This window comes from Macrotis lagotis, chromosome 4 (genome assembly GCF_037893015.1).
Source record: "Macrotis lagotis isolate mMagLag1 chromosome 4, bilby.v1.9.chrom.fasta, whole genome shotgun sequence".
NCBI classification, from domain to species: domain Eukaryota; kingdom Metazoa; phylum Chordata; class Mammalia; order Peramelemorphia; family Peramelidae; genus Macrotis; species Macrotis lagotis.
Window position 1 is genome coordinate 77085700 of NC_133661.1, and position 14551 is coordinate 77100250.

The 14551-nt window shown below is 45.3% G+C and overlaps 1 protein-coding gene across 3 annotated transcripts in view; it reads left to right on the top strand.

The window, feature by feature from the left end:
• Positions 1–11735: 11735 nt before the first annotated feature.
• Positions 11736–14551, top strand: part of LOC141521072 (cartilage acidic protein 1) — a 208032-nt gene continuing 205216 nt past the window's right edge. For all 3 annotated transcript variants that reach the window (XM_074233192.1, XM_074233193.1, XM_074233191.1), the window contains exon 1: positions 11736–11765. In XM_074233192.1, coding sequence (XP_074089293.1) covers positions 11742–11765 — 24 coding nt within the window. In that variant the 5' untranslated portion in view covers positions 11736–11741. The remainder of the gene's footprint in view (positions 11766–14551) is intronic.

Genomic DNA, 14551 nt, shown 5'->3' on the forward strand with positions numbered 1-14551 from the left:
CTCCTGGGAAAGCTATGCAAACAACTATGTGCAAAATAGATATAGGATAAATTGGAGATAATCAACAGAGGGAAGGTGGTAGCATTAGGAGGGATTGGGAAAGGCTTCCTGAAGAAAGCACTAGACTTTAGCTGGGACTTGAAGAAAGCCATAAACATCAGGAAACAGAGATGAGGAGGGAGGGTATTTCAGGTATAGGGAAGAGGGACGACTGATGATGGTGTGTGGCATCTAGAGATGTTGTTTGTTCAATCTTGAAGAGGACCAATGACATCCAGACTTGCTAGTGAACTGAATTTAAGTGATGTAGTATTGTGCAAAGTCATCAGCTCATTCTCTTATCCAGAGTCATCAGAATCCAGTGGTAAGACTTAAGTCAAGATAGTTGATGGTGACCCAGTGGAGTCTAGAGATGGAGTCTTGTCCTAGAGTATGCAGTGGTGAGTAAGATGTAAGAAGATTGGAAGAGACAATGTTTTAAAGGACTTTGAATGTCAAAAAGGATTTTCTATTTGATATTGGAGGTAATAGGGAGTCACTAAAATTTATCTAAGTGAAGGAATGGTCAAATCCATACCTTAGGATATCAATTTCACCAAGTTGCATAGATGATGGAATGGAAGGGGAAGAGACTCAAAGAGAGACCAATCAGCAGGTTATTGTAGTAATTCATGTATGAGGTGATGAGGCCTTGAACCTGGGTAACAGTGTCAGAGGAGAGAAGCAACTGCATCTAAGAGATGTTACAAAGGTAAAATTGATAAGACTTGGCAGCATATTGGATATAGAGGGTAAGAGAGTGAGTAGAGAATGATCCCCTCAAGTGAGTCTAGGTGACTTAGGGTATGGTGTGGTATCCTCTAAACAAAAAGGGAAGTTCCTAAGAAAGGAGGCTTTTGGGGAAAAGGGAAGAGAAAATGAATTCAGTCTTGGAATACTGAATTTACTATATCTATGGAAAATCAAGTTTGAGATGGGCAAATAGAGATGGGAATTTGAAAGTTAGGAGAGAGGTTAAAGCTAGATAAGTTGATGAGAGTATAAAGATAATAATTGAATCCTTGGAAGCATTGCCTGAACTGACAAAATCATAGGTCCAGAAATATGGCTCTCCTTCCCCACCCCTCATCTTTTCCTATCTTTTCCCACCTACTAGTCTTGTGAGATAATGTATGTAAAGCACTGTGCCCTTTGAATGACCATATAAATGCTATCTATTATTATGATTATTGTTATATAGGTATTATAATCTCCATCATACATGAATAAAACAGAACAGTGACTTTTGATGACTTGCTCAGGATTATACAACTGATTAGTGACAGAGTTGAGACTAGAACCCAGATCTCATAACTAATAGTCTAGTGCATGCATTTTAAACCAGTTTTTGGAGGATAAAATAGAGAAATGAGATTTCCAAAGAGGAGAGTGGTATAAACCAAGATCTGGAATCAGAACCGGGAAGGATTCTGGAACACAAGTATTTAGAGAACTGCAACCAGATGTGCTTGGCTCTAGGAGAGGGGCTATATTGGGAAATAAGGGGAGATGAAGCTGAAACAGTATTTGGGGAGGCACTTGGTGGGATATGTAAATAGCCTTGAAGAATAGGCTGAGGAAAATGATTTGATGCTATAGGCAATAGGGAACCATTTTTCAGGTTCTTTGAGCACAGGAGAAAAGATGAAAATAGCATTTGAGGAAGATGCCTCTGCCAGCTTTATGTAGAATGGGTTGGAGGAAAGACAATCTGAAAAGAAGGAGGCCAGCTGTTGCAGTATCTCAGATATGAAGTGTCAGGGGAGATTCTTGTTGGAGGAGGTCTTAGGACCACCTACTCACTTCTGCCTTCTAGTTCCCAAGGCCATTGGGAAGATAGGTGCCTGGGTGCCATTTGCCAGTTGCCACTCCAGGGAAAACCACCAGATGGCGATCTTCCACACCTTTCTAGTATCACATGTCCTAGCAATGGTAGTTATCTATTGGTTATTTGTTCCCTATGGAAAAAGACTAAGCAAGAACCTAGAAATTTGTGATCAGGTAAAGGACAGAGCTTCTGGCAACAAATTTTACACACACACACACACACACACACACACACATACATTTATATGATATATATTTTTGCATTGGGTGTATATGTGATGCATAAATTATCATGTTTTATATAAATATATGAATTATATCTATGCATGTTTCTACAGATGAATAGGAGTATTCTATTTAAGAAATGTGGTATAGTACAAATAGCACCATCCTGAAAATCATAAGCTTTATCTGCTCATAATTGCTTTCCTATTTAATAGTGACCTTGGACAAGTCACAGCCTTCAGCTCTTCTCCTAAAAAAAAGGCATAATCATACCTTCCCTGTCTACTTTGGAAGACTACTTTGTATGGGATAAAGTATATGAACTTTAGGGTGCTATACAAATGCAAGGGATTTGTGTATTACTATTATTGGGAAAGTGCTATTTATACCTTGGCGCTCTATCTAAGTAAGCTTCTCCCCCATGCTCGGTTCTATTCAACCCTTGAGACTTTCTGGAGAGCCTCTTCCCTCCCCCACTCTGATATTCCACTCCTCCCCAATCCTCACTCCCTTGATCTTTTCAGCTCTAGCCATTCCACAGTGACAAGATAGATCCCTGTCCTGTACAGGCTGTGGAAACTGCCATACCCTTCCTGAATAACTGGATTGCTGGTGGGCAGCCCTGTCCTGATGCCAGCTATGCCCAGGCATAAAACATAATGTTGCCTTCAGGCAAAACTGTGCTTATATCAAACCTGATAGGTGAATATCTGTCCAGTTCTTCAAGCTCTCCAGGGACGTAGATTCTATAACCTCTGGTGGTAATTAGTTCTAGTCTTTCACAGCTTTTACAGAGAGAAAATTGTGCCTTACATATATGTAACCTAAATTCCTTCCCTGTTAAAATAAGCCCAAAGTTCCTTTTATTCTCTATTCAACTGAACTAAATTTTCAGAACCAAAATAATAGGAAAATTCTTCTCCCCACCCCATAGACTAAATACAAATGGTCAGTCAACATTTATCAACCACTCCCTGCTTGCATTCAAGAGACCTGTGTTTTGTGCTCGGCAAGAGAGATAAAAATATCAGCTGACATTTACATAGCACTTTAAGGTTTGCTAAATTTTGTTTTATATACATTATCTCATTTGATCCTTATAGCATTCCCTATTAGGTGAAAAGTATAAGTATTATTATCACCATTTTCCAGATGAGGAAACAGGTTCAGCAGGTTGAAGTGAATAGCCCAAGGAAGCGGTGAGGCTTGATTCCAACCTTGAAGGATAGGTGGAATATGGAAGGAAGAAGAGAGAGCAGCCCAAGTGGGAGAGAGGAAGTAGTAAGTAAGTAGGAGGGAGAGGACTGAGAGGAGTAAAAGCCCTAAGCCTGGTGGGCTTAGGAATCATGAAACTAAACTGGAAGGTCCATTTGGAGGAATGTCAGAAATTACCCTGGACAGGTGTTTGTAAGAATGTCTCTGGGGGAAGGAAAGATGCAAGTTTGGAGTGGAGACAATCCTTTAAAGGAAGGCCTTTAAAGGCAGACAGAGGAATTTGGAATTGATGTGCTAGGCAATGGGGAGCCAGTGTAGGACTCTTGAGCAGAGGAATAACAGGAGGGAAGCAAGATTTAAGAAAGATCAATCTGGCAGTTGTGTGCAGGATAGATTGAAAGAACAGGCAGGTGAGGAGAAAAGCTGACTGGCTAGTGCAGAAATCCAGGTGAGAGGGGATTAGAATCTGAAAATGGCAACAGTTGGAACAGACAGGAAGAAATGCATCTGAGACACTTCAGAAGAAGAATTAGTAAGATGGAGAGGGTATGGAGAATTATGAGAAGGAAAGGTAGAGATGCATGGAATTCCCCCTAATCTGCATTTACATCTATGCCATACAAATAAAATATACAGTCTTAGAGCTCCAGGGACCTGGGTTCTCACTACGGTTATTTGTGACTAACTGTGTGATTCTGGGCAAGTCATCTCATCTCTGAGCTCCAGTTTCCTAGAGCTCCCTACCTAAAATGAGGGGGCTGGACAGGATGGTCCTCAGCTCAATAATTCTATGAATTCATGACTCAGTTTTCTTTTCATGTGTCTAGCACTAGTCCAAGGACCCAGATAATATGCTTCCCCTAGAGATGTGATATTCCAACCTTCTGAGATGCATTGCACTGGCGGATCTCTCTGAGGGAAGCTTGAATTTAGAATAAGAAAATCCTAATTCCTTTCATTGTCCCTCTGCCTTTTGTCCCAGAAAAGTGCAGGGGAGACAGAGAAACAGGAATATAGTTTGAAGCGCAGTAAGAGAATAATGATGTAACACAGAATTAGATTCATAACATTACAGTAGATGGATGGACTCAAGATAAAATGATTAGATCCAATCTACTTTATTTTTTGAGGATTCCAAGAATTAATTTAATTACTGGGAGATCAACAATCTTTTCCCATCCAATACCCCTCCCCAGTAGATATGTACCATACTTGTATACACAGTCCACTCTCTTTCTTTCCTATTTCTCCCTCCCTTCACTACACTCTCTGACTCAATTCTTTATGTTCACCTAGAGCTTCTCTTGATGAGGGGGCACTCCGAAATCTGTTCAATATAGCCAAGTAGGTAATACAATGTAATACAGTGCTGGGTCTTTCTAGCTGTGTGACCCTGGACTGTTTGCCTCAGTTTTCTCATCTGTGAAGATGAGAAAGGAAAAGGAAACCACAAACCACTCCAGCATCTTTATCAAGAAATCCCCAGGGGGTGGCTGGGTGGCACACTGGCCCTGGAGTCAGGAGTACCTGAGTTCAAATCCGGCCTCAGACACTTAATAATTACCTAGCTGTGTGGCCTTGGGCAAGACACTTAACCCCATTGTCTTGCAAAAACCTAAAAAAAAAAAAAAAGAAATCCCTAAATGAGGTCAAGAAGAGTTGGGCACAAATGAAACAACTGAACAAATGGATAATAGCAGTAATGTGCCCATATTTTGAAGCCATGCTCCCGCTGATGTAGGTGTTCTCTTTACTGGTGGAGATAATGATCTATCCATGCCTTCCCATCCTCCAAGATTCTTGTCCTTGCCTTTCTGTAATCCCTTCACTAAGGATCTATTCAATACACCAGAGACAGTCTACATTAGATCATTAGACAGCTCATGGATATTTCTGTAGCTCTTAGGATATCCTCTTATCCCTTCCTTTGCCAACCCAATCAGCTCAACTTTTTTTTGGTCAAAAATGTTCTTGATATTTTATGTTCCTTTTTCATAAAAGTAATCATTGCTGATATGTTACAGCCTATGTATACTACCCATGTATCTTTCCCTTGTGCTTTGGCTCACAAAATTATAAGCTAAAATATTAACACAATTGTTCCTCATTTCTGTTTTTTTATTTTTTTTGTAAGGCAAATAGGGTTAAGTGACTTGCCCAAGGCCACACAGCTAGGTAATTATTAAGTGTCTGAGGCCGGATTTGAACTCAAGTACTCCTGACTCCCGGGCCGGTGCTCTATTCACTACCCTACCTAGCTGCCCCTATTTCTCTGTTTCAATCTTCCTTTTTTTCAATACTAATAATAATAATAATAATAACAACAACATTTGTGTAGTACTTATTATGGGTCAGGCAGTATGCTCAGTACTTTATATTCCATTTGATCCTAACAACAACTCTAGAAGGTAGTTGTAATTACTATTCCCATTTTCTAGATAAGGAAACTGAGGTAAAGCACCTTGCCCAACATCAAACAGCTAGTAAGTATCTGAGGTCAAATTTGAATTCAGGTCTTACTGATTCCAGGCCTAACACTATATCCATAATTTTTTTTCTTTTACTTTGTCCCTCCTTCCTTTTTTAGTTTTTCCTTTCCCTTCTATCTCATTTATTTTTCCCTTTCTTTTCTCTTTCTTTCCCAATGAAGAAACTGGGCAGGGTTGCCTTCAAACAGAAGAGCCCTTGCTATTTATCCCTGGTAACTTTCTGCCTCTAAACTATCCTAAAGTTTAATGGGTCTTTTCTCTTGGCCTATGAAATGGTGACATTTTCTTCCTTTTCTTCCTTCTAATATTGCCCCTCTCCATGATGTGTCTTCAGCAATCAGATGCTCAATCAACCATTTTACACTGAAAATCTACTTTAATACAAAGTGGAGGAATTTGTGGGCACAGACTACACACAGGGACAAGTATAGGCATTTGACCCTGCCAATGAATTGGGTTTTCTTAGTTACCTCTTAATTTCATCATGGGGAAGAATGACTGCCTGGATTATCCTTCACCTGAGCCACTCTGTTTTTTCTTGTTGGGCTTCAAGTGTACCAATCTGCTGGTTCCCCTGGATTTCAGTCAGTCCCTCTATCAAGGCTCTCTTCTCTAAGCCCCTTCTGTCTAGGGAAGTTCCCCCCCCCCCCCATGATTTCTTGTCCTTTCAAATCCACTCCGGAGTGACCTCCTTTTGGCAAGCTAATGGACTCTTTTATTGCTCTTCACTATGTCCTTACATCCTTGACCAAATCTTCAATTCATTGGGACAAACAGATAAGGCACAAAGTTGTTTGCCTCAGTTTCCTCAACTATAAAATAAAGTCAATAATAACACCTACCTCAGGGTAATTGTGAGGATCAAATAAGATATAATGTGTAAAGTGTTTGGCACATTGTTGGTGCTATATAAATTGCAGCTACCGTTACTTAGATTCTCAATGTCCCCAGGTAACTCTTTTTTGGTTTTTTTTTTTGCAAGGCAAATGGGGTTAAGTGGCTTGCCCAAGGCCACATGGCTACGTAATTATTAAATGTCTGAGACCGGATTTGAACCCAGGTACTCCTGACTCCAAGGCTGGTGCTTTATCCACTACGCCACCTAGCTGCCCCCCCCCCCCAGGTAACTCTTTAAGACTCTACAGAATATGTACCCATCTGCATGGGCAGAAGGAATTTTCTTACCAAGAACTCTGATTATCAGTGAAATCACGGACTTGGAACATAGGACTCCATTCTCCTCCAGACCCAAAGGTGTTCCCATCTGACGTTTTCATACACCACAGGAAGATATGAGATTCAATAGTTAATACCTTAAAACTCAGAAAGTATGATGAGTGAGAAAACAGTAAGGTAAATTGTGAGGATCACAAAGATTTTTTTCCTCCTGGGACCTTGAATAGCAATTATTAAAACTCCAGATTTAGAGAAAAAGATTTCTCTTTCTTCAAAGTAGAGGCTTACACCAAGGACTTACTTTCTATGCCTGTGTTTAAACTGGAAAGTTCTCATCTCTAATCTGCCACTAACTTGAACATAAAACTGTTGTTGCTCAGTCATTTCTTTCTCTTCATGATCACATGGACCATATTGTTCAGGAGGTTTTCTTGGCAAAGAAATTGGAATACTTTGTCATTTCTTTCTCCAGTGTATCAAAGGTTAAGTGACTTATACAGAATTACTATTCAATCACACAGTTAAAAAGTATTTGAGGTCTGATTTGAACTCAGGTCTTCCTGAATCCAATGTACTCTTTCCATTGAATCATCTAGCTGTCTGATCATGGGCTTAGTCTAGTCCAACTTTCTCATTTTACAGATGATGAAACCAAATCTCAGAGAGTTTAAGTGACCTACCCATGGTCACGCAGTTGGTATCAGTGGTAGGTAGGAAATACTCTTTCCACTGTGTAACAGTTGCTTCCATTCTCTTTGCTTACTGACTGTGGGTGTCATGAAACATCCCTGGGGATGTTTCTGGATAGTAGCTGAAGTCCTCTAAGGTACTATGAGGGTGACTATCATAAACAGTAAAGGATCTTTGAATTTTTAGAAGTTGTACACCAAAGCTTTCATTTTCATTAGAATTTAGAAGCAACCATATGCAATAAAAATGAGGGAATAACTATCCATGCAGAATTTTTGCACCACTCTATGGCTAGAGGGATAAGAGCAATCAGGATCTAAAGAATGATGATTGTGAATTTAGGCAGACAAGTTTGACTCCTTCTTCTGATGCTTACTAGTTGTGTGACTAGACAAATCACTTTACTTCTCCAAACATTGTTTCCCTCATCTGTACTTACCTCATCATAGGTTGTGGTGAGGTTCAAATGAAATGATTTACTCAAAGTGCTTCACAAATCTTAAAGCAAAATATAATTGGCAGAAATTCTAAAGATCATAGATCTGGCCAAAGACACTCTCCCCCAAATCAGAACACCTGTACCATCCGTGTTCTGTATTCTCTCATTCATCTGCCTTCAGAACTGAAAAATTGACTGATGGTCATGAAATGACAGTGGAACCGATTACCTTCTCAGGTTCAACAGACATTTACTTCAACTAATGCATCAGTGAAAGGTGCAAGTGGCAAGAAGCAACTCCTTGGTTCAAGGAGTTCACAATCTGATTGGAAAAAGAACATTATGACTAAGAGACAGAGAAAAATAAGACCTGTACCAATGATGAGAAAGATTAAAGGGAGAGAGCCAGTTGGGTTTAGATCAAACATCCAGGACACATGCAAGTTGCCACACAGTGATGGAGACTTTGGAGCAAGATGCATTTCAGGTTGACTATCAGAATGGAGGAGAGCCAGCATGAAATAGTGGATAGAGGACTAACTTGGATTAAAAAAAAACCTGCATTGAGGATCCATTCCTATTGCATGCTAGCTGTGTCTTCTTGAGCAAGTCACTTAATCTCAGGACCCAAGTTGGGGAGGCTTCTTGGAGAAGGTATAATCTAATTGGTGCCTTGAGCAATGGTTAGTATTTGAAGTAGTGAAGAGAAGGACATAGCAAATAAGCAAATAAGCAAGCTCTAGCAAGAAAGAGCAATGTATCATTGAGAAGCATTACGGAGACTAATGGAAAGGCTAATTCCTGTTAGAGAATAGAAGGTAATGAAATTAGATGGAATCGACTTGGGGGGGGGATGGCTCAGAGATTATCTAATAATCATTTGAGAAATGAGGAAACTAAGATCCACATAGAAGTTACTTGCCAAAGGTCATAACCTTTGCAGGGTCAGAGCTAGGATTATTGGTCTACATCTTCTTTCAGCCTGGAGCTCTATCCATTATATTTTTTTAAAAAGGGAACTTGTGATTACATAGATAATTGCATCTCCCTTGATGAGGGAGATCCTGGGTGCTGAGGAGTACTGGCAAGATGTTTGCTAAAGGGCCAGGCAGGGACTGATCTTTAGGGTCTATTTAGAAATGGTTTTCAGGTAGATAGGGCCAATTCTGTTTACATTACTGTGTTCAGTCCTCGTTGAGTATGTGTAATGAATCCAGATTGATCCCTGGAGAGTATGTTGGACTGATGTTTTAGCCTGTTCTTCTATCTTAACCTCCACCTCTGACCCCCTCCTTTTCTCTAACACCCTTGGTTTGTTGTATTTGTACCTGGTTGGTTTCAGAGAGGTGCAACATCATTATGGAGCGTTTTGTGCAGAGACTGTAGTCACATCTGGCTAGGTCTTGCTGATAATTACTGAGCTGGTTCCTAAGTCAGACAAGCCAAGAAAAGGGGAAGGTCTGATGCTGTGGTTGCTACTCACAGCTTGGCACACCAGAGGGAGAAGTGAGAAGAAAAACAAGAAAGAGGTTGTGTCTCTCTGTGTGTGTGTGTGTGTGTGTGTGTGTGTGTGTGTGTGTGTGTGTGTGTACATTAGTGCTCCAGGACTGAATGAAATAAGCTCATTATCAGTTACTTTCTGACTCTCTGAGTTGAGAATGCTGAGGCTGTTCCTGTCCAAAGAACTCTGCCTAAGATCAAACATCAACAGGATGTATGCAAGTCACCTCACAGAGATGCAGACAAGGACCAAGATGCATTTCAGGTTGACCATCAGAATGGAGGAAAGCCAGCATTAAATAGTGGATAGAGGATTAGCTTTGGAATAATTATAATTAAAAAGAAACCCACATTCAAATCCCATTTCTATTGCATGCTAGCTGTGTCTCCTTTAGCAAGTCACTTAACCTCAGGAACCCAGGCAACCTAAGACTAAAAGCTGATTTGCATCAAATGAGATAATAAATACAGTGTATTAAAACTTAAAAACTGCACTAAGTCTTTTGGGAGACCCTGTATATAAAGCACCATGGGTATGTTAGCCAGTATTATCAGTTGCTGACCTGCAATGGTGGATAGAATTTTCAGACTGGAAGTTCCCCGAAACAATGAAATCGTAGGTCTGGCCAAAGACACTCTCCCCCAAATCAGGACACCTGTACCATCCATGTTTTTGTGCTCTCTCAGTCATCTGTCTTCAGAACTGAAAAATGGACTGATGATCATGAGATGACAGTGGAACTGATTGCCTTCTCAGGTTCAACAGACATTTACTTCAACTAATGCATCAGTGAAAGGGGCAAGGGGCAAGGTGTAAGATGCAAGACAAACCCCAAAGCTGTCCTTGGATCCAAAGGTCCCCAGAGCTTTTATAGTTTTATTTCTTATACCCTCCTAGGGACTGGGGCTAATAGGTCTAGTCTCTATTAGCGACCCATTCAGACTCTGGAATGTAGCGACCCCTTCTTGCCTGAGCAGTTGAAAGGAGCTAAGTTTCAGGTGGACCATGGAAGTCTACCCTAATGGGGGATGGCTTCTTGGGAAAACGAAAGCTGTGAGATCTGTCCCGTGTCATCTGCGTGTACATTTATTTTGGTCCTCTCGGTGTCCAAATCCCCAGCCCTTATATGTCAAAAAACCCTAGGCCTTGCCCAGTTTAGTTTGCTCTTGTCAGACCCAGTGATTAGGCCCATTGGTTCTGGACGTTTACCTGGGCCCGTTCCCAGCTCTGGGAATGGTGCTGTTTGGCAGGAATGCCCAAGAACGTCCTTTCTCTGGCCATGCCCACCCCAGTCCCCTCAGGCTTCAGGGGTAGACGGAAGCCTCCCTGGCCCTCTGCAGTGGAGGCTCTGGGGACAGAATTCCCGGGGCGCACCACCCCGGGGGGCCTGCTGGGGTCTTGGCGCCCGGGCCCGGAGGCTGGGCTTAGGGGCGCGCTCTCGGGACCGGCCGGCCGGACTCCGCGCTCCGGCAGCCCCCCGCCTCCTGCCGCCCTGCTCGCCCCCCGCCCCCCGAGCCGTCGGTGGCGGCCTGCCCTCCATACTAAACAGCTCCCGGGAGGGCCCCGGGCACGGCTCGGCTCTCGGGCTCCGCAGCCCGCTCCGGCCGCCCCGCGGACGGGGCCCGGCCCCAGGGGTCCTGCCCCCGCCGCGGGGAGGCCCCGGGCCGCCCCTCCGCCCGCGCCCCCCGGCCCCCGCCCCTCCGCTCGCCGGGCCCCGCTGCCCCCCCGAAGGTGAGGAGGCGCGGCTGCGGGGGCGCCCCCCGCCCCGAGGCCGCGCCGCTCCCGCCCCGGCCCGGCCCGGCCGCCGCCGCCGCCGCAATCCCGGCTCCTAAATCAGCGCGGGGAGGCGGCCCCCGCCCCCCTCCGCCGGGCCCCCTCCCCGAGCCCCCTCTGCCGCCATTGGCCGAGGCCCCCCCGCGCCCCCCGCTCCCCACCCCCCGGCTCTGCGGCCATTGGCTGCCCGTCTCCGCCAGCCTTTACATAAGCCCGGGCGCGCTCGAGTGGAGTTGTATAAAGCGGAGCGGCGGCGGCCGGGGCTGGAGGCGAGCCCGGGGCCGGGACGGGAGCCGGGAGCAGCGAGCGGCCGCCTGTGCCCGCCACCGTCGCCCCCAGGCTGCCGGGCCGGAGGGGGGCACTGACCATGGCGCCCGGCGCGGACGGCCCCGTAAGTAGCCGGCGGGCCCGCGGGCCCTCTCCCCCCACCCCTTGGGAGGGAGAAAGTTTCTCCCATCCCTTCACCCTTCCCGCCCCCCGGCGATCCCCCAAGCTGGGCAGCAGGGACGGTAGCTGGGGGGGGGGGGCGGAGGAGGAGGAGGAGGAGGAGGAGGAGGAGGAGGAGGAGGAGGAGGAGGAGGAGGCGGCGGCGGCGTCCCCTCTCCCAACTTGAGAAGGGCGCGGGGGTCTTGAACCTTTATTTCTTGGCTAGAGACAAGCCGTGCGGGGGGGGTGGGGGGTGGTGGGAGGGGAAGCCCCCCGGAGAAAGGGGCAGCTCCGGAATGGGGAGAAAGGCAAGGAGAAGAGAGGTGATGAGACGGGGACGGATTCGGAGGGAAGGTGAGGGGGGATTGTTGGAGGTCAGATGCCTGGGGAGGGGGAGCTGCCGGGGAGGGGAGCGGGCGAGGAGGACCGAGCCGGGGGGTCGGGGAGTGAGTGATCAGGGCGGGCTCGTCCCCTGCTCTGGAAGCCCGAGGCTCTGCCCAGGATGTCTCCAGTCCCTGGCGTCCCCCCGCCCCGCGCCCCCTCCCCCACGGGGGGCTGGAGCCCTCCCTTGGGAAGCCACGCTCCCTCAGGCTCGGAGCTGGGTGATGTACGGCCGCTGAGCCCCAGCTTCCACAGTGTTGCTGCACGAGCTCCCCCCCAGCCAGGCTCTTCTGCTTGGACTGAGGTGTGGTCTAGCTGAGCCTGCCTCTGCCGAGCCAGATGACTGGCTTACTACAGGAAACTAAGTTGCCTCTCCGGGGGGGGGGGGGGGGGGGGGGGGGGGGGGGGGGGGGGGGGGCTGAGTGCAGGGGGTGGGGACAAAGAAGCTGGATTTTGGGGGCATGCCCGGCAATGCAGAGGACTCCCTGGGCTGGGGATGAGTTGAAGAGTCCTGGAAGAGTCCTCTTTCTGCAGAGCACAACTCAGGAATCCTAAGTCATCGCCCCCTGGATGGGATCCTGCCAGTAGTGATCAGGAGCTCCTGGCAGACCTGGGGGGGGGGGGGGTGCAGAAGAGTTTCAGGTATCCAAGGTGTAAATGGCCATATAACCCGAACTCATAGATTTTGATGGCCCTAGTATCTATCTCCCCTCTGGCAATGCGGGGATCCCAAATCTTAAGCAAGGAAAGATCCAGAAGCTTGGGGATGAATATGGGGGAAGGCATGTTCTTGAGTCCTAATTGAGGTTTCTTTTGGGCCAAGCTGCAAGACTTCCAGAACTGGAGCCAGGCCCAAAGGGAACTAAAAGGGAAGATGAGGGACTAGTCACTTGGCAGAACAATGTCTGGGAAAAAAAGAAGAGACATCATTGGGAGACCTGGCACTGGATGCCATGATGGGTTAGGACCAGGGCTGGTAAATCCTTAATTAAACCTGATATAAGGAACAACATTGCTATATACACCAATCTTTGGAGAGGATGGAAGGCTGGCATCATCCAGTCATTTCCAACATGGCTCTCAAGGGAGAGTTAATCTCTTTTCTTAGTAAAGAAAATCTCTTTTTTTCAAACAACAGGTTCTAAAATGAGTCGATCAAGGCAGCAGAGAGGAAATAGCGACTTCATCCCTAAGATGTACCCAATTTCATTACCACCAGTTGAAAATCAGGAACTTTGGGGGGAAGGTTCACACCTGTAATAGAAGAAGAAGGGTTGCCTGCTCTGAATTTTTACTGAAACTCAATCATAACTTGCTTTTGAATATATCTTATTGCTTTTGCCCTAACCCTGGACATTGACGGTTGTCATATGTTCTTAGTATGGCTATTTCAGTCTGGAGGCCGAGTGAGTACGCCCTCTATACTCCCCCAAAACTAACTCTATCATCCTTGAACCTGCAAGTTGACACCTTCCTGTTCTGTTTCCCAGGACTATCACACTACTGGGAATTAGTGCAGCTAAATCCCTGCTTAATTGGGGTTCTCTTACTGTCTACATCTAGGTTGTACCTGATGTTTATTTTTGGGGACTGATGTTTGATTGTGAAGATCAGGGAGACTATCCCTGGGGCATGCCTTTAAAGAGATAATGTGGTATAACAAAAAGAACAATGGACTTAGAGTCAGAAAACCCAGAAGCAAATCCTGCCCATGCTCCCTCTATCCCATCTAGGGTTTATCAGCTAGTGATCTTGAGCAAATCCCTTAACCTCTCTGACCCCCTGTTTCTTCATGTGTACAACAGGGGAAAGAATACCTTAGAACTCATTCAGATGATGTGCTCTATGTTAAATGCTATGTAAAATGATATCTATCATTTATTGTTATTGACTATGCGGCCTGACTGTCTTGGTATTTTTAAGGTGAGAGTTCCAATATTGTTTTTTCTTCCACTAACTTTTCAGAAGACAAGCCATTGGATCTAACATATATACATACACACACACACACACACACACACACACACACACACACACACCTACATACATACCTGTGGAGAGACAGCGTATCATAATGAAGAGCTCCCTGGATCTAGAATCCAGTGGGATTTCAAATCCTGGCTTCCAACTCGCTGGCATTGTGGCCATGGACAGCCTCTCTGGCATGTAGCAGGTGTTTAAATACTTTTTGATTGATTGAAGATCTATTTCCTTATCTGTAGAAGGGGGATGAGCCCATTTATACTAGCTACTGTTAAAGAATTGTAGTGAGGCATGTGCTTTGTAAATCCTTTAAACATGAAATAAATGTAGGTTATTTTCAGTGAAGGTAGAGCTCCCTTAGGTTCAGTGTGGGCCAGGCAACTTGAG